Below are 21,067 nucleotides of genomic sequence, written 5' to 3'. Positions count from 1 at the left end.
TCTGCTTCTCCTAATCGCTGGAGATATTTCCCCAAACCCTGGGCCTCCCTTATTTAACTGTACCCAACACACCCATCACCATCACCCTACACCCTCTGGCAGTAGTCGCAATCTACACAATTTAGTCTCCATTCCTCTTCTTCCCAACGCCAGCCTCCCTCTCTCCTGCGCCCTCTGGAACGCCCGCTCTGTCTGCAACAAACTCACTGCTGTTCATGACCTCTTTGTCACTAATTCCTTTAATCTACTTGCTCTCACCGAAACCTGGCTCCACGAATCTGACACCCCTTCTCCTGCTTCCCTCTCCCAGGGTCTCCCAGGGTGGCCTTCACTGGACTCACTCCCCTAGGCCTAATGGACGCAAGGGAGGTGGAGTGGGATTCCTCCTATCCCCCCAGAGCACCTTCCAGGTTATTCACCCTCCTCCATCTTTCTCCCTCTCATCATTCGAAGCCCACTGTATACGTCTATTCTCTCCTACTTCACTAAGAATTGCTGTGATTTACCGGCCCCCTGGACCATTATCGACTTTCCTTGATGAGTTTTCTGCCTGGCTACCCTACTTTCTCTCTTCGGAGATTCCAACAATCCTTCTCGGTGATTTCAACATCCCTGCTAATACAAACACTCCTGCTACTTCTAAACTTCTTAGTCTAACCTCTTCATTTGACCTGAAGCAATGGGTACAGGCTTCTACTCACTCTGATGGCAACACCCTTGACCTTGTATTCTCCTACCTATGCACTCCATGCAACTTCTCAAACAATCCTTTTCCTCTCTCGGACCACCACCTTATTAGTTTCTCTCTCCCCCTGTCTTCCACCACCTTTCCCTCCAATCGCCTAACCATCACCCGTAGAAACTTTCACAACTTCAACTCCTCTCTCCTCTATTCTGCTACTGATCACCTCTATGACAAAATCTCTCCCCTATCCTGCCCCAACCAAGCCACATCCATCTACAGTAAATCTCTGTCCACCACCCTGGACAAGCTCGCTCCCCTCACTACACGTAGAATCAGGCCTCGACCCCTACAATCCTGGCAAACAGATGACACCAAAAGTCTCAAAAAACGTAGTCGTGCTCTTGAGCGTCTGTGGCACAAGACTAAGTCTCTCAAGGACTTCAATCGATACAAATCTGCCCTCCAAAAATACTATTCTTTCCTCCACGCTGCCAAGCAAACCTATTTTACAACTCTTATTAATACCTTCTCATCCAATCCCTGTAAACTCCTCTCTACCTTCAACTCTCTACTTTGTCCTCCACCGCCTCCACCCACTGACTTACTCACTGCCCAGGAGATTGCTAATCACTTCAAAAACAAGATTGATACAATCCGTGATGAAATCTCCATTCTACAGGTATCTCCCCCAGCTAAGACCCCATGTCAACAGGTACAACTGACACTCCCCCTATTCAAATCTACTACTACAGATGAAGTTGCTAAACTCCTTTCTATCGCCCACCTAACCACCTGTACCCTGGACCCTATTCCCTCTCATATGCTCCGGTCACCCTCTGACCCCATCCTACACTCTCTAACCCACATCTTCAATCTCTCCCTCACCTCTGGCATCTTCCCCGACGCTCTAAAACATGCACTGGTCACCCCCATACTCAAAAAGCCGTCCTTGGACCCTACCAATCTTAACAACCTACGCCCCATCTCCTTGCTCCCCTTTTCCTCTAAACTCCTTGAACGCCTGGTTTACAACCAACTGAGTGACCACCTCATTAAAAACAACCTTCTTGATCCCCTTCAAACTGGATTTCGCCCTCAACACTCCACAGAAACTGCTCTTTTAAAACTCACAAATGACCTACTAACTGCAAAAACCAACGGACACTATTCTGTACTCCTACTTCTGGATCTTTCAGCTGCCTTTGACACGGTTGACCACCCCCTCCTCCTCAAAAAACTTTACTCCCTCGGTCTACGTGACTGTGCTCTTCAGTGGCTCTCATCCTACCTATCCCAACGCACCTTCAGTGTCACTTACAATTCTACTTCCTCCACTCCTCTTCCCTTCTCTGTCGGAGTCCCCCAAGGTTCTGTTCTTGGACCTCTTTTATTTTCAATCTACACCTCTTCCCTGGGTCAGCTGATAGCCTCTCACGGCTTTCAATATCATTTCTATGCTGATGACACACAAATCTATCTCTCCACCCCTCAACTCACTCCATCAGTCTCCTCACGCATCACTAACTTACTAACCGACATATCTGTATGGATGTCACACCACTTCCTCAAACTCAACTTGTCCAAAACCAAGCTTATAATATTTCCTCCCCCACCTGCCTCTTCCCCCGACTTCTCTGTCAAGAGCAATGGCAAAACCATCCACCCGTCCCCACATGTCAGGGTACTAGGTGTTATCCTGGATTCTGAACTCTCCTTTCATCCCTACATCCAATCACTTTCCAAAGTTTGCCGCCTCAACCTCCGCAACATCTCTAAACTACGTCCCTTTCTAACCAATGAAACCACAAAGCTCCTGATTCACTCCCTGGTTATCTCTCGCCTTGACTACTGCAACTCCCTCCTCATTGGCTTACCTTTAAACAGACTATCCCCCCTTCAGTCCATCATGAATGCTGCTGCCAGACTCATCCACCTTACAAACCACTCAGTGTCTGCTACCCCTCTCTGCCAATCCCTCCATTGGCTACCACTCGCCCAACGAATTAAATTCAAAATACTAACAATAAGTTACAAAGCCATCCACAACTCTGCCCCCAGCTACATCACTAACCTAGTCTCAAAATACCAACCTAATCGCCATCTCCGTTCCTCCCAGGACCTCCTGCTCTCTAGCTCCCTCATCACCTCCTCCCATATCCGCCTCCAGGACTTCTCCTGAGCCTCGCCCATCCTCTGGAATTCCCTACCCCAATCTGTCAGACTGTCTCCAACTTTATCCACTTTTAGGCGATCCCTGAAAACTTTCCTCTTCAGAGAAGCCTATCCTGCCTCCATCTAATAACTGCACTATTTTCTCCATTAGCTCATCCCCCACAGCTATTACCCTTTTGTATCACTTGACCCTCCCTCCTAGATTGTAAGCTCTGAGGATCAGGGCCCTCTGATTCCTCCTGTATTGAATTGTATTGTACTTGTACTGTCTGCCCTAATGTTGTAAAGCGCTGCGTAAACTGTCGGCGCTATATAAATCCTGTATAATAATAATAATAATAATAATGATGGAGAGAAGACAGCGAATATTGGGGAGAAGACGGTGAATGATAGAGAGGAGATGGTAAATATTGGGGAGGAGATGGTGAATGATGGAGAGGAGACGGTGAATATTGGGGAGGAGACGGTGAATGATGGAGAGGAGATGGTGAATATTGGGGAGGAGATGGTGAATGATGGAGAGGAGACGGTGAATATTGGGGAGGAGATGGTGAATGATGGAGAGGAGATGGTGAATATTGGGGAGGAGACAGTGAATGATGGACTAGGAGGTGGTGAATGATGGAGAGGAGACATGAATATTGGGGAGGAGACATTGAATGATGGAGAGGAGATGATGAATATTGGGGAGGAGACGTTGAATGATGGACTAGGAGGTGGTGAATGATGGAGAGGAGACGTGAATATTGGGGAGGAGACATTGAATGATGGAGAGGAGATGATGAATATTGGGGAGGAGACAGTGAATGATGGACTAGGAGGTGGTGAATGATGGAGAGGAGATGGTAAATATTGGGGAGGAGATGGTGAATGATGGAGAGGAGACGGTGAATATTGGGGAGGAGACGGTGAATGATGGAGAGGAGATGGTAAATATTGGGGAGAAGACGGTGAATGATAGAGAGGAGATGGTAAATATTGGGGAGGAGACGTTGAATGATGGACTAGGAGGTGGTGAATGATGGAGGGGAGATGGTGAATATTGGGGAGGAGACAGTGAATGATGGAGAGGAGATGGTAAATATTGGGGAGAAGACGGTGAATGATAGAGAGGAGATGGTAAATATTGGGGAGAAGACGGTGAATGATGGAGAGGAGATGGTAAATATTGGGGAGAAGACGGTGAATGATAGAGAGGAGATGGTAAATATTGGGGAGGAGACGGTGAATGATGGAGAGGAGATGGTGAATATTGGGGAGGAGACAGTGAATGATGGACTAGGAGGTGGTGAATGATGGAGAGGAGATGATGAATTTTGGGGAGGAGACGTGAATGATGGAGAAGAGATGATGAATATTGGGGAGGAGACGTTGAATGATGGACTAGGAGGTGGTGAATGATGGAGAGGAGATGGTGAATATTGGGGAGGAGACAGTGAATGACGGAGAGGAGATGATGAATATTGGGGAGGAGACGTTGAATGATGGACTAGGAGGTGGTGAATGATGGAGAGGAGACGTGAATATTGGGGAGGAGACATTGAATGATGGAGAGGAGATGATGAATATTGGGGAGGAGACGTTGAATGATGGACTAGGAGGTGGTGAATGATGGAGAGGAGACGTGAATATTGGGGAGGAGACATTGAATGATGGAGAGGAGATGATGAATATTGGGGAGGAGACAGTGAATGATGGACTAGGAGGTGGTGAATGATGGAGAGGAGATGATGAATATTGGGGAGGAGACGTGAATGATGGAGAAGAGATGATGAATATTGGGGAGGAGACGGTGAATGATGCTGTAAACTGATGAAAGAAGAATTCCAATTGGGCTCCACATGCTACAGCAGCCAATCAGATTCCAGGAATTATTCTCATCTCCTGTCCAGGCTTGGATCTGATGGTGGAGGACAAGGTTAAACAGCTGCATTGGTGCTTATGTGTGCGTCCCTGCAATGAACAGCACTGAGCTCCTGCTTATAAATGATATAATGGGATTAGACTCTCAGATCTTCCTCAGTGTTGGGGGAGGTGACAGAATCGGGACGAGTTCTACTTCAAAGAGGAATGTTCTGATCATTGTCATGGAGGTGGAAATGAAGATCAAATCTGAGGGAAAATGTGACTCCTGTGTGATGTACCGACCATAGACATCAACACTGTGCTCATACCTGTATATGGGGGGGGTCACTGCGCTCATACCTGTATATGAGGGGTCACTGCGCTCATACCTGTATATGGGGGGTCACTGTGCTCATACCTGTATATGGGGGGTCACTGCGCTCATACCTGTATATGGGGGGTCACTGTGCTCATACCTGTATATGGGGGGGGTCACTGCGCTCATACCTGTATATGAGGGGTCACTGCGCTCATACCTGTATATGGGGGGTCACTGTGCTCATACCTGTATATGGGGGGGATCACTGCGCTCATACCTGTATATGGGGGGGATCACTGCGCTCATACCTGTATATGGGGGGGGTCACTGTGCTCATACCTGTATATGGGGGGGGTCACTGCGCTCATACCTGTATATGGAGGGTCACTGTGCTCATACCTGTATATGGGGGGGGTCACTGTGCTCATACCTGTATATGGGGGGGGGTCACTGTGCTCATACCTGTATATGGGGGGTCACTGTGCTCATACCTGTATATGGGGGGGGTCACTGTGCTCATACCTGTATATGGGGGGTCACTGCGCTCATACCTGTATATGGGAGGGGTCACTGTGCTCATACCTGTATATGGGGGGTCACTGCGCTCATACCTGTATATGGGGGGGGTCACTGTGCTCATACCTGTATATGAGGCGGTCACTGTGCTCATACCTGTATATGGGGGGGGTCACTGTGCTCATACCTGTATATGGGGGGTCACTGCGCTCATACCTGTATATGGAGGGTCACTGCTCTCATACCTGTATATGGAGGGTCACTGTGCTCATACCTGTATATGGGGGGGGTCACTGTGCTCTTACCTGTATATGGGGGGTCACTGTGCTCATACCTGTATATGGGGGGTCACTGCTCTCATACCTGTATATGGAGGGTCACTGTGCTCATACCTGTATATGGGGGGGGTCACTGTGCTCTTACCTGTATATGGGGGGGTCACTGTGCTCTTACCTGTATATGGGGGGGTCACTGTGCTCATACCTGTATATGGGGGGGGTCACTGCGCTCATACCTGTATATGGGGGGGGGGTCACTGTGCTCTTACCTGTATATGGGGGGGTCACTGCGCTCATACCTGTATATGGAGGGTCACTGTGCTCATACCTGTATATGGGGGGGTCACTGCGCTCATACCTGTATATGGAGGGTCACTGTGCTCATACCTGTATATGAGGGGGGGGTCACTGCGCTCATACCTGTATATGGGGGGGTCACTGCACTCATACCTGTATATGGGGGGGGTCACTGTGCTCATACCTGTATATGGGGGGTCACTGCGCTCATACCTGTATATGGGAGGGTCACTGTGCTCATACCTGTATATGGGGGGTCACTGTGCTCATACCTGTATATGGGGGGTCACTGCGCTCATACCTGTATATGGGGGGGTCACTGTGCTCATACCTGTATATGAGGCGGTCACTGCGCTCATACCTGTATATGGGGGGTCACTGCGCTCATACCTGTATATGGGGGGGTCACTGTGCTCATACCTGTATATGGGGGGTCACTGTGCTCATACCTGTATATGGGGGGGGTCACTGTGCTCATACCTGTATATGGGGCGGGGTCACTGTGCTCATACCTGTACATGGGGGGTCACTGTGCTCATACCTGCATATGGGGGGGGGTCACTGTGCTCATACCTGTATATGGGGCGGGGTCACTGTGCTCATACCTGTATATGGGGGGTCACTGCACTCATACCTGTATATGGGGGGGTCACTGTGCTCATACCTGTATATGGGGGGGGTCACTGTGCTCATACCTGTATATGGGGGGTCACTGCACTCATACCTGTATATGGGGGGGTCACTGTGCTCATACCTGTATATGAGGGGTCACTGCGCTCATACCTGTATATGGGGGGGTCACTGTGCTCATACCTGTATATGGGGGGTCACTGCGCTCATACCTGTACATGGGGGGTCACTGCGCTCATACCTGTATATGGGGGGGGTCACTGTGCTCATACCTGTATATGGGGCGGGGTCACTGTGCTCATACCTGTATATGGGGGGTCACTGCGCTCATACCTGTATATGGGGGGGTTGCTGTGCTCATACCTGTATATGGGGGGGGTCACTGCTCTCATACCTGTATATGAGGGGGTCACTGTGCTCATACCTGTATATGAGGGGGGTCACTGTGCTCATACCTGTATATGGGGGGATCACTGTGCTCATACCTGTATATGGGGGGGTCACTGTGCTCATACCTGTATATGGGGGGGGTCACTGTGCTCATAGTCATACCTGTATATGGAGGGTCACTGTGCTCATACCTGTATATGGGGGGGTCACTGTGCTCATACCTGTATATGGGGGGTCACTGCGCTCATACCTGTATATGGGGGGGTCACTGCGCTCATACCTGTATATGGGGGGGGTCACTGCGCTCATACCTGTATATGGGGGGGGTCACTGTGCTCATACCTGTATATGGGGGGGGTCACTGCGCTCATACCTGTATATGGGGGGGTCACTGTGCTCATACCTGTATATGGGGGGTCACTGCGCTCATACCTGTATATGGGGGGGTCACTGCGCTCATACCTGTATATGGAGGGTCACTGCGCTCATACCTGTATATGGAGGGTCACTGCGCTCATACTTGTATATGGGGGGGGTCACTGCTCTCATACCTGTATATGGGGGGGGGTCACTGCGCTCATACCTGTATATGGGGGGGTCACTGTGCTCATACCTGTATATGGAGGGTCACTGTGCTCATACCTGTATATGGGGGGGGTCACTGTGCTCATACCTGTATATGGGGGGTCACTGCGCTCATACCTGTATATGGGGGGGGTCACTGTGCTCATACCTGTATATGGGGGGGGTCACTGCGCTCATACCTGTATATGGAGGGTCACTGTGCTCATGCCTGTATATGGGGGGGGTCACTGCTCTCATACCTGTATATGGGGGGTCACTGCGTTCATACCTGTATATGGGGGGGTCACTGCGCTCATACCTGTATATGGGGGGTCACTGCGCTCATACCTGTATATGGGGGGGGGTCACTGTGCTCATACCTGTATATGGGGGGTCACTGTGCTCATACCTGTATATGGGGGGTCACTGTGCTCATACCTGTATATGGGGGTCACTGCACTCATACCTGCCTATGGGGGGGGGGGGTCATTGGGCTCATACCGGTCTATGGGGGGGGGGTCATTGGGCTCATACCGGTCTATGGGGGGGGGTCATTGGGCTCATACTTGTCTTTGGGGGGAGGGGGAGTTACTGCAGAATATAGGAAAATATAGATTCCTCCCTCTGCTACTCTGTAGTCCTGGCACATAATACCACCTGACCCTGACCACTACCGACACCCAGATAAATGAGGGGCAGCCCGATTCCCATCCAATTGTCTAATGCCCCCCCCATGGTGTCTCTGCCTCATCTCCACATCTAATACAGCTCTAATGTGAATCTCCTGTGAATCTAATGTGAATCTCCCTTCTTCTTGTTACAGGTGGAGAAAGTGGTGCGATATTTGGACCCCAATGAGCTGGGCCGCATCAACTTCAAAGACTTCTGCCACGGCGTTCTGGCCATTAAAGGTGAGCGTTATTCATGTAATAAAGTGATATCCACCCCCCCCCATAATGATTAGTGAGATCACCCATCCCCCATACAGTGTACACACCCTCCTCCACTACAGTCACCTCATACCGCGCATGCTCCTATAGAAGCTTCATTGCTGCTCATATCCATCCACAGTGTAGCGGCATGGCTGGGGGATGGGTGGGGGGGGATAGGTAGACGAGGCGGGCACCTTGGGGGGCTCTAAGAAGCCAAGACCTGAAACCTATCCTCCTGAAGTAGTTTACAGCTCATGTGGGAGGGGGCGCTATAGAGCCTTGTCTGTACCCTGAGGACAGTATTGTCTCTTCCAGCCCCTCCTCTGGATAGGTGACCACACTCTGACCTGGCCAATGAAAAGCCCCCGTGTTGTCACCTGTCTAGGAGTGCACTACACTGCATAGGAGTGTGCAGCCTATTACATTAGGGTGTACACCCCAAACACACGCCCCTTTCTCTGCAGCCTCAGCTGCACTGCACAGGGAATGAATGGGAGCCGCTTCCTGTTCATTCACAAACTGAAGCATAGTAATCACAGTTTACTATTCTTCCGCTATGAATGGACAAGGTGAGTGAGTGAGATCACTGTGTTCATTTAGAAAAGGAAGGGGCTGGCAAATGTCATAATTATTAGCCCCTTCCCCCGCTCTACATCCTGAAACATCCTGCCACCCCGACATGAACGCCGAGCTCCACCCCCCACCCCCATAGCTCCCAGCGGTCCCTGATTTTGGGGGGGACTGTCCCTCTTTTGAGACCAGATCCCCGGTGCAGCCTCAGTCACCCCTCTTATATGGTCTGCTCCATGTCACTCCGATCAGTGCGCTGCACTGCACCCTCCACCCCTCCTCTATATTACTGCATTACTCCGGAAAAACAATATATAGGAAAATAGAAGCCAAAAAAAAGCCCTTTGTGTGGTTCATCCAATCATATTCTTCATATGGGATCTTCATGGTGGGTGTGGGCGGGGCCATGGCAGGGGCGGGTCCTTTACCTTCATCACTTCAAAGAGATGCAAGATGTGCGCAACCTACAATCTACACCCGGGGGGGGGGGCAACTGCGGCCCTCCAGCTGTTGCAGAACTACAAATCCCATCATGCCTCTGGGAGTAACTGTCAGTCTTCCCATCATGTTTCTGGAAGTCTTCCCTTGACGGGAAATGTGACACAGGACAGGACACGGAATGGGATGGGACAGGACACGGGACGGGACAGGACATGGGACGGGAAATGGGACACGGGATGGGATGGGACAGGACACGGGATGGGATGGGACAGGACACGGGATGGGAAATGGGACACAGGATGGGACACGGGATGGGACTGGACAGGACATGGGACGGAAAATGGGACTCGGGACTGGACAGGACATGGGATGGGAAATGGGACACAGGACGGGACACGACATGGGACGGGAAATGGGACAGAGCACAGGACGGAACAGGACACAAGACAAGACATGGGACAGGACACAGGACAAGACACGGTGCACGGGACAGGACACAGAACAGAACACGGGACGGGAAACGGGACACAGGACTTGACAGGACACGGGACGGGACACGGGACGGGACAGGACATGGGACGGGAAACGGGACACAGGACTTGACAGGACACGGGACAGAACACGAGACAGAACACGGGACAGGACACGGGACAAGACACGGTGCACGGGACAGGACACAGAACAGAACACGGGATGGGGCAGGACACGGGGTGGGAAACGGAACATGGGACAGAACACGGGACAGAACACGGAACGGGACAGAACACGGGACGGGAAACAGGACAGAACACAGGACGGAACAGGACACAAGACAAGACATGGGACAGGACATGGGACAAGACACGGTGCACGGGACAGGACACAGAACAGAACACGGGAAGGGGCAGGACACGGGGCGGGAAACGGGACATGGGACAGAACACGGGACAGAACACGGAACGGGACAGAACACGGGACGGGAAACAGGACAGAACACAGGACGGAACAGGACACAAGACAAGACATGGGACAGGAAACGGGACAGGACACGGGACGGGAAACGGGACAGAACACGGGACGGGAAACAGGACACAGGACTTGACAGGACACGGGACGGGACACAGGACAGAACACGGGACGGGACAGGACATGGGACGGGAAACGGGACACAGGACTTGACAGGACACGGGACAGAACACGGGACAGGACAGAACACGAGACAGAACACGGGACAGGACACGGGACAAGACACGGTGCACGGGACAGGACACAGAACAGAACACGGGATGGGGCAGGACACGGGACAGAACACGGGACAGAACACGGAACGGGACAGAACACGGGACGGGAAACAGGACAGAACACAGGACGGAACAGGACACAAGACAAGACATGGGACAGGAAACGGGACGGGAAACGGGACAGAACACGGGACGGGAAATGGGATACAGGACTTGACAGGACACGGGACGGGACAGAACACGGGACGGGACAGGACATGGGACGGGAAACGGGACACAGGACTTGACAGGACACGGGACTGGACAGGACATGGGACGGGAAATGTGACACAGGACAGGACACGGAATGGGATGGGACAGGACACGGGACGGGACAGGACATGGGACGGGAAATGGGACACAGGACGGGACACGGGATGGGATGGGACAGGACACGGGACGGGAAATGGGACACAGGACGGGACTGGACAGGACATGGGACGGGAAACGTGACACAGGACAGGACACGGGACTGGACAGGACATGGGACGGGAAATGTGACACAGGACAGGACATGGGACCGGAAATGGGACACAGGACGGGACACGGGATCGCACATCTCTGAGAGCAACAACACGAGCTTCATCTAACTTTCCAGTGCCGATTCCTAAAGCTGGACTCTGGGAACATATAAAGGACACAAAGGAGAGCAGCTCCGTGTTTATAAATGTAAGCATGGTGTAATCTTCTGTACAGCAGAGCTCAGACTGGGAGAAGAAGGGGCAGCACCAGTAGCCAATTAGATGTGCTGCCCTGGCCCTGTCATTGTGCAGTGAGCAGGTTGGGGGAGGGGAGAGGACACACCTGTGTGGTCGGCCTGTATTACACTTCCATATATATATATATATATATTTCCTCTCAGTATACGGCTGTTTGCTTGGAGTTCAGCTCTAAGCTGACATGTCTGCAGTACACGCCCATCAAGTTCTGGGCCACCAGCAGGAGGATTTTGATTGGTTGAATTAGAATTCTTTTCACCACTTGTGTAGCGCCCCATACACATACTGTATACAGCACCGGGTACACCATCTGACATGTCTGGATAAAGGGGCGCACACCACCCCGTGTCTGCCCCGATTCAGTACAGCACAGGTTAGTTAGCAGGTCCCAGCCAATAAACTATTGGTCGGGACCTGCTGATCGGCTCAGCAAATCACAATGGAGAATCCTGTGCTTACTAACAACACAGAGCTCTGTAGATGGAGCAGAGATGTGACTGGTACTTGCAGGGGAAAAAATCAACCACATCCCAAGTGAAAGCAGCAAACATATTACATATACATATTACATAATGTTAGGCACCCAGTTAACCCTTTCATGGCCCCTACATGTTACCCCCTTCCCAGCCAGTGTCATTAGTACAGTGACAGTGTATAGTATTATCACTGATCACTCTATTAGTGTCACTGGAGACGTCAGTGACAGTGAGTCAGTCCCCTCCCCCCCGCGTCAGTTAGATGTCAGATTATCCGCCGCACAAAAAAAATTCCAGTATATATCTAGTCTCTGACAAAAGTAAGTACACCCCTCAGTGACATTTGTGTAAATCTTTTCTTCTATCTTTTCATGTGACAACACTGAAGAAATGACACTTGTCTACAATGTAAAGTAGTGAGTGTACAGCTTGTATAACAGTGTAAATTTACTGTCCCCACAAAATAACTCAACACACAGCCATTAATGTCTAAACCACTGGCAACAAAAGTCAGTACACCCCTAAGTGAAAATCTCCAAATTGGGCCCAAAGTGTCAATATTTTGTGTGGCCACCATTATTTTCCAGCACTGCCTTAACCCTCTTGGACATGGAGGTCACCAGAGCTTCACAGGTTGTCACTGGAGTCCTCTTCCCCTCCTCCATGATGACATCACAGAGCTGGTGGATGTTAGAGACCTTGCGCTCCTCCATGTCCACATCTAATCAATATTCATCATCAGCTCATCCAATCACTGCTTTATACCATCTCTCCCAACATATGAAATTCAAATAATGGATTTTTTTATTCAACCCCCCCCATCATCACACCCCCACCCCCATCATCACCCCCCCCCCCACCATCACACCCCACCCCCATCATCACCCCCCACCCCCATCATCACCCACACCCCCATCATCACCCCCCCCACCCCCCATCATCACCCCCCACACCCCCATCATCACATGGCAATGCATGTAAGAGGTGGAACATTGATACTGTAATGTTTTATATTCATAAACCCCATTGGGGGAGATTTACTAAAACTGGAGCACTCAGAATCTGGTGAAGCTCTGCATGGCAGCCAATCAGCTTCTACCTTCAGCATGTTCAGTTAAGCTTTGACAATAAATCCTGGCTGCTGATTGGCTCCCATGCAGAGCTGCACCAGATTTTGCACTCTGGCATTTTAGTAAACCCCCCCCCCCCCCAGGTGTATGTCGGGGGGGGGGGGGCTCATATTATTGTCTCCTGGATGGGTGATGAGATGCTCTGTTCTCCCTCAGGGTGTAACCAGCTGCTGAGAGGAGTTCTGGGGGTGAACGGGGTGACTGGGGTGAAGCCCCCCCCATACCAGGCACCATATACCGAATACTACTACCAGGTGCGTCTACCGATAACACTCTCCAATCCTCTCTCTCTCTATATATATATATATATGTATTTTCTACAATATTTCTTGTAAATTGTGATGTCAGAAATTGCACCCTGCCCATCCCCCTCCAGTACAGGCTTCATGGAAAATATCAATTTTGTATCATTTGTTTGTAAGCTCCTGGGATCAGCGCCCTCCGATCCCTCCGATCCCTCCGATCCCTCCGATCCCTCTGATCCCTCCGATCCCTCTAATCCCTCCTGTATTGTATTGTAAGTGTACTGTCTGCCCTCATGCTGTAAAGTGCTGAGCAAACTATTGGTGCTATATAAATCCTGTATAATAATAATATATAAATCCTGTATAATAATAATATATAAATCCTGTATAATAATAATATATAAATCCTGTATAATAATAATAATATGTCTCATTTCTGATGCTGTGTTGGACCTCTATGACTGCCATAGATGATCATGACACTGGGAGTGCAATACCACAAGGCACCACTAGATGTCACTATTAGCCTGTGAAATATCTCTTGTTGTAGAGAATAAGTGCAGGATTTAGGAATGACCACTAGATGTCGCCAGTGCTGGCTGTTTATATTCCTGAACAGGACAGTCCCCAGATTCACACCTAGATTGGGGGGGGGGGTTTCAGTGGAGTATTTATGGGGGGAGGGGGGTTTCAGTGGAGTATTTATGGGGGAGGGGGGTTTCAGTGGAGTATTTATGGGGGGGGGGGGTCAGTGGAGTATTTATGGGGGGGGGGTTCAGTGGAGTATTTATGGGGGGGGGGTCAGTGGAGTATTTATGGGGGGGGGGGTCAGTGGAGTATTTATGGGGGGGGTTCAGTGGAGTATTTTTTGAGGGGGGTTTCAGTGGAGTATTTATGGGTGGGGGGTTCAGTGGAGTATTTATGGGGGGGGGTTCAGTGGAGTATTTATGGGGGGGGGTTCAGTGGAGTATTTATGGGGGGGGTTCAGTGGAGTATTTATGGGGGGGGGTTCAGTGGAGTATTTATGGGGGGGGTTCAGTGGAGTATTTATGGGGGGGGGAGTTCAGTGGAGTAATTATGGGGGGGGGTTCAGTGGAGTATTTATGGGGGGGGGGTTCAGTGGAGTATTTATGGGGGGGTTCAGTGGAGTATTTATGGGGGGTTCAGTGGAGTATTTATGGGGGGGTTCAGTGGAGTATTTATGGGTGGGGGGTTCAGTGGAGTATTTATGGGGGGGGGTTCAGTGGAGTATTTATGGGGGGGGTTCAGTGGAGTATTTATGAGGGGGGTGGGTTCAGTGGAGTATTTATGGGGGGCTGATGGGACACGCCATGCTCAGAGATTCAGTAGGAGACTTTTTGGGGCTGAACACTAGAGGGAAACAAGCTCACGTGTCCCATGATGACACAGGGAAGTTAACCAGAACCTGGCTACATCCTCCCCCCACTTGAAATCTGTGGTCCTCCAAAGAGGTAGGAACTTCACAAAGTACTATTTAACTAACAATTAGTGATAAAGCTCACACACAAATTATAACATCAACCATAATTTAAATTCAGCCGCAATTTGCCTACTTCAGAATTTTGTTGGAACCATTTATATACACCTTCAGTTATCTCATAGTCAGTCTGTTGATAGGCCAGGGTTATTGCCATGACCCAACCAGTAGTGTCAGAGGGCGAGTCAAGGTCACCCCCCCAATAGACGGTAGTGAGGTCTGTCTTGGATGGTAGGCATCCTTTCATCTGAATTTTCTCCCAAGACAACATAGGTTAGTCTCTTGGGAGGGTTTTTGCCTCGCCTTGGACAGACGAGGAGCCTTCAAGCACAGCCTTAGAGTCTATATCTGGATTTTTGGTACTGGTGGAACCAAGGGGTTCCAAAAATAGCTTAACAGAATCCAATTCAGGGAAGGAAAGCTCAGTGGTTTCATTAACAGGGTTTGTACCTTGTTCTGCTTCCATGGGATTCCATTCTCTCATCTGACTCCACATCTGCAGTTGGGATTTCAGCTTCATGAGGACTACCTATTCTGGGTTGCAGTAGATCTCGATCATTGAAGCTGATCAGATCTTCAACACCCTCTTCATGAAGCCTCTCAAAAACTCTCGAGCCCTGCTTTGTGCTCCTCTAAGGTCCTTCTGTTCAAGGTTCTGTAATCCATACACATCCGCAGTGTCCCATTCTTCTTCCTCACCACAATAGGGGAAGCATAAGGGCTCCAGGACTCCCAAATGACTCCTGACTTCTTCAGCTCAGCAAGCTGCTGCCTGAGATCTTCCGGCTCACTGAGTGGTACCTGCCTTGCTCTTACCCGGAATAGTTTATCCTCCTGCAACCAAAATCGATACTAAGCACTCTTGGCACGAATCACATCAAAGTAATTCGTAGAGAACACAGTCTCCCACCTGGACAACTGATATCAGACCCGCCATTCAGGATGCAACAACTCAGACAAAGAAAAAAAAAAAACTCTTCTCCTAGCTTCTCTGTGACTCCTCTCTTCTTTTCTGCCAGGGCCTCCAGGGTAGCAAAAATGACTTGCCCAATCAGCATTCTTTTCTTGCCAGCCGCTGAAAGAACCTAACAGAGACCTTGGGATATGGTGAAGCATCGACTCTCTGAGCCCTTTGTCCCAACTTAGATGGCCTACTATCTGGTTTGCGTGGAAGTTTAGTTACACGGTCTGAGTTCTTTTTCTTGCGCTTTGCACTGGTCTTCCCATTCTTTCCACTTTTGGAGCTTTGGGCTTTGTTTCGGTTCTCGGCTGGTTCCTTCACTGAGACCCCCTTGAAGTTTCAAACCTTCTGAGCAAAGACAAGTTTCTGTAAGACTTTCAGTACCTCGGCTGTAAGATCTGGTTCAGTCTTATTCCAATGGCACTGGGCTCGAAAATGCCTTGAGCTCCACAACAAAAGCACTTTCTTAGATTGAGCTTGGTCATTTGCATGTTTGCCTGTGCCTCCATTACTCGCCGTAGGGTCTGTTTCATCTTGTCCTGAACCTGAAAGGCTTGAGTTAGCAACTTAACTGGGGCTGCCTCACTGACGGCCTTAATAATGGGAGGGTTTGAGTATTCGTCCACCTCAGTCTCCTCGTCGTTATCCTCCTCGAGAACACGCTTTTCCCCCTGAAACGTCCCAGCTGACACCTTCTCTCTCTTGGAGATTAAGCTTTGGCAGCTCTTTGGATCCCTATGGATTCTTTTCATCTAGCAAGGTTTCTTCCTCCCTTACTTCTTTAATCAGCTCAGGGTAGGTAGGGACCACTTGTGTTCCCCCAAGTGACTGTCTCATTACAATTGGGTGATTAGGTCTAGCACCCTGCAGAATTAGTTCCAAACAAACTTTGTCAGCATCACGGGGATCAATCCCATTCTTTAGGATAATCTGATGTAGAATATGATCCACTCTGATAATATAGTCAAGGAGTCTCTCACCTTTACATTGATAAGTGTGTTCGAACTTGTACATCAGATCTGGGAGCTTTTCCACTCTGCCAAACACAGCATACAGAGCTTTAATTTAGTCCATAGCCAAGCAGTCTTGTTTCCGCATCAGCAGGCTACAAATCACTTCAGCTGCTGGACCCCTAAGACTCTGACTTAGTCTCTTTCTTTTCACCGCTTCTGGAACACTCCACTCTTCCACCACCTGTTAGTATGGTCTGATCCATCCAACTTTCAAACCCTTCCTCTCTAGCAGGGGTTTAAATCTGCCCTGAGAAGAACTGAAGCTTCCGGTATCCCTGGTTGACTGAAACTGTACTATTCTTCTCCAAGCTCTCAACCAGCTTGCTCATGTGAGTATAAAAGGAAGCAGGTGGCAAACTGGCTGCAGGTATATCCTCTTCCACCAACATTGGGCTTATTGACCTGACCTGTAAACGATACTCCTCCAGATCCCCAACCATCAGCGATGGTATTACTTGAGCCTTGACCCCTTCTGAAAGCAGGCTGATATGGCCACCTTCCATTTCAGAAAGGCATGGGTGCATTCTAGGCTGAACTCGGTTTTCATATCAAAGAGATAGGCCCCTTGCTCTGGCACTGCCTTCCCCACCAGCTGCCCCACTTCCTTTTCAGTCCATTCGGTTCCCACCGATCGGTCACAAGAGATTCCATACCTTCCCTCTCATCAGTCACAAGAGTTTCCATACCTCCCCAGCGATCGGTCACAAGAGTTTCCATACCTTCCCACCGATCGGTCACAAGAGATTCCATACCTTCCCACCGACCGGTCACAAGAGTTTCCATACCTTCCCACCGATCGGTCACAAGAGATTCCATACCTTCCCTCTGATCGGTCACAAGAGATTCCATACCTTCCCTCTGATCGGTCACAAGAGATTCCAAACCTCCCCAGTGATCAGTCACAAGAGATTCCATACCTTCCCTCTGATCGGTCACAAGAGATTCCATACCTTCCCTCTGATCAGTCACAAGAGATTCCATACCTTCCCTCTGATCGGTCACAAGAGATTCCATACCTTCCCTCTGATCGGTCACAAGAGATTCCATACCTTCCCTCTGATCGGTCACAAGAGATTCCATACCTTCCCTCTGATCGGTCACAAGAGATTCCAAACCTCCCCAGTGATCAGTCACAAGAGATTCCATACCTTCCCTCTGATCGGTCACAAGAGATTCCATACCTTCCCTCTGATCGGTCACAAGAGATTCCATACCTTCCCTCTGATCGGTCACAAGAGATTCCAAACCTCCCCAGTGATCAGTCACAAGAGATTCCATACCTTCCCTCTGATCGGTCACAAGAGATTCCATACCTCCCCACCGATCGGTCACAAGAGTTTCCATACCTTCCCACCGATCGGTCACAAGAGTTTCCATACCTTCCCACCGATCGGTCACAAGAGTTTCCATACCTTCCCACCGATCAGTCACAAGAGTTTCCGTACCTTCCCACCGATCAGTCACAAGAGATTCCAAACCTTCCCTCTGACCGTCCGAATGACATTCCATACCGACCCCCTGACTGTTCACATGAGATTTCATGCCATTCCTCTAATCGGTCACAAGAGATTCCATACCTTCCCTCTGATCAGTCACAAGAGATTCCATTCCTTCCCTCTGATCAGTCACAAAGATTCCATACCTTCCCTCTGATCAGTCACAAAGATTCCATACCTTCCCTCTGATCAGTCACAAGAGATTCCATACCTTCCCTCTGATCAGTCACAAGAGATTCCATACCTTCTCTCCAATGGCAGTCCCTCCTTTCTACATAGCCGACCTTCTGTTAAGGAAGAGGTGATAATACAACTTCACTGATAATGACATCATTCAATTCTCTACTAATTCCACATCAACTGCACTTCATTATCTGCCAGTAACTGGATTTCTGTGACCATCTGGTTTATATCTGTACAGGATCCCATACACCCAGTGTAAGAACAGATACCGAGACTTACACCCAGTATAAGAACAGATACCGAGACTTACACCCAGCATATAGGACAAGAGAAGTGGTACTGTGCAGAGTCCATACATACAGGTCTCTAGTATTGGTATAGTACACAGTATAACTGCATATTTAGGTAAAGTTACAGCAGATATAACTAAGAATCCATTGTCCTGTGTGTCCTGAGAAGCCCCAGGAGCTGACACTCTATTACACGTAGACTTTCTCTTTCAGGAAGTATTGTGCGCTCCTCTGTCTGATCGGACTTCCTGTCATTGTCGGTGAGATTTGTTATTTCTCGTGCTGTGCTGACTCTGCACATTCCCCATACAATGTACATACATGCAGACACACAGCCTGACCAATCAGCTCTCTGATCCTCATTCGCTGGAATCCGGTTGCTAGGGGTTACAGCACATTGTATGATGACATAAAGGGGGCGGGTCATTGGCAGAAAGCAGATCGTACTAAGAATTTTCTATTTTGTAAAGGTGAGACAACCAAGGGGGGGACACACCTTTCCCTTACCCCGCCCCCCAGTCCTGTAGTGATTTATATTCAGTGGCCCCCAGTCCTGTAGTGATTTATATTCAGTGGCCCCCAGTCCTGTAGTGATTTATATTCAGTGGCCCCCAGTCCTGTAGTGATTTATACCCTGCCCCCCCCCCCCCCCCCATCATATACATGCTGGGATCATCTACTGTCACTTTCCTTCCTGTCCAGATCTCTGATCACAGTGACCTCACCATGAAAGTCAGTTCATACAAACCATCCTTCCACTATTGGTGTGTCTGCGAATGATTGTAACAGATCTCAGCCAATGAAACATGATTGGCAGATGATTTAATAACTCCAGTGATGTGAGTCCACCCCTGCATGTCTTGAAGGTGGAGCCATGCTGTTTTTTCCACCAATCCTCTGTCGGTAACATTGGTGTCTTAATTGTAACGATTAAGTCCCAGTAGGTGGGCTGCAACCTGGGAGCGGTCCTGCAGCAAAGCCCATCACCTCTTGGTGTACTGGTGATATCAGGTGGCTCCTTAGGCTTTGCACCTCGGCTCCATCAAACGCACAGTTGGCACAGTAGGTTCTCAATCTCTGGCCAGACCTTACAGTTTGCTCAGGCCATATATCCCACTGACATTCATCACCAGAGACCAAATCCCTAGAGGTGTCCCCTGAGGTAGCAGGAGATGTGGATCCCAAAGACTGGACTAACTATTGTGAGCATGGGGCAGCAGGAGAAGTGGACCCTGAAGACTAGATTGACTGTTCTGATGATCGGGCAGTGAGAATAGTGGATCCTGAACATTGGACTGACAGTTCTGAGGATGAGACAGCAGGAGAAATGGATCCTGAAGACTGGACTGACTTTTCTGATGATCCGGCAGTGAGAATAGTGGATCCTAAAGACTGGACTGTCTGTTCTGAGGATGAGACATCAGGAGAAGTGGACCCTAAAGACTGGACTGTCTGTTCTGAGGATGAGGCAGCAGAAGTGGATCCTGAAGACTGGACTGACTGTTCTGAGGATGAGACAGTGAGAATAGTGGATCCTGAAGACTGGACTGACTTTTCTGAGGATGAGGCAGCGGGATAAGTGGATCCTGCAGTCTGGATTGACTGTTCTGAGGATGAGACAGTGAGAATAGTGGATCCTGAAGACTGGACTGTCTGTTCTGAGGATGAGGCAGTGAGAATAGTGGATCCTGAAGACTGGACTATCTGTTCTGAGGATGAGGCAGTGAGAATAGTGGATCCTGAAGACTGGACTGACTGTTCTGAGGATGAGGCAGCGGGATAAGTGGATCCTGAAGACTGGACTGACTTTTCTGAGGATGAGGCAGCGGGATAAGTGGATCCTGCAGTCTGGATTGACTGTTCTGAGGATGAGACAGTGAGAATAGTGGATCCTGAAGACTGGACTGTCTGTTCTGAGGATGAGGCAGTGAGAATAGTGGATCCTGAAGACTGGACTATCTGTTCTGAGGATGAGGCAGTGAGAATAGTGGATCCTGAAGACTGGACTGACTGTTCTGAGGATGAGGCAGCGGGATAAGTGGATCCTGAAGACTGGACTGTCTGTTCTGAGGATGAGGCAGTGAGAATAGTGGATCCTGAAGACTGGACTGACTGTTCTGAGGATGAGGCAGTGAGAATAGTAGATCCTGAAGACTGG

The 21,067-nt window shown here is 49.6% G+C and overlaps 1 protein-coding gene across 2 annotated transcripts in view; it reads left to right on the top strand.

The window, feature by feature from the left end:
* The window catches only part of RAB11FIP4 (RAB11 family interacting protein 4), a 92,991-nt gene that overhangs the window by 16,841 nt on the left and 55,083 nt on the right, over positions 1–21,067 (top strand). For both annotated transcript variants that reach the window (XM_073607102.1, XM_073607101.1), the window contains exons 2-3: positions 8,520–8,607; positions 13,380–13,477. In XM_073607102.1, coding sequence (XP_073463203.1) covers positions 8,520–8,607; positions 13,380–13,477 — 186 coding nt within the window. The remainder of the gene's footprint in view (positions 1–8,519; positions 8,608–13,379; positions 13,478–21,067) is intronic.

This window comes from Aquarana catesbeiana, linkage group LG12, assembly GCF_042186555.1.
Source record: "Aquarana catesbeiana isolate 2022-GZ linkage group LG12, ASM4218655v1, whole genome shotgun sequence".
Classification (NCBI taxonomy): Eukaryota; Metazoa; Chordata; class Amphibia; order Anura; family Ranidae; genus Aquarana; species Aquarana catesbeiana.
Note: the sequence above shows the minus strand (reverse complement) of the source record. Positions and strands in the feature narration are given on the sequence as shown.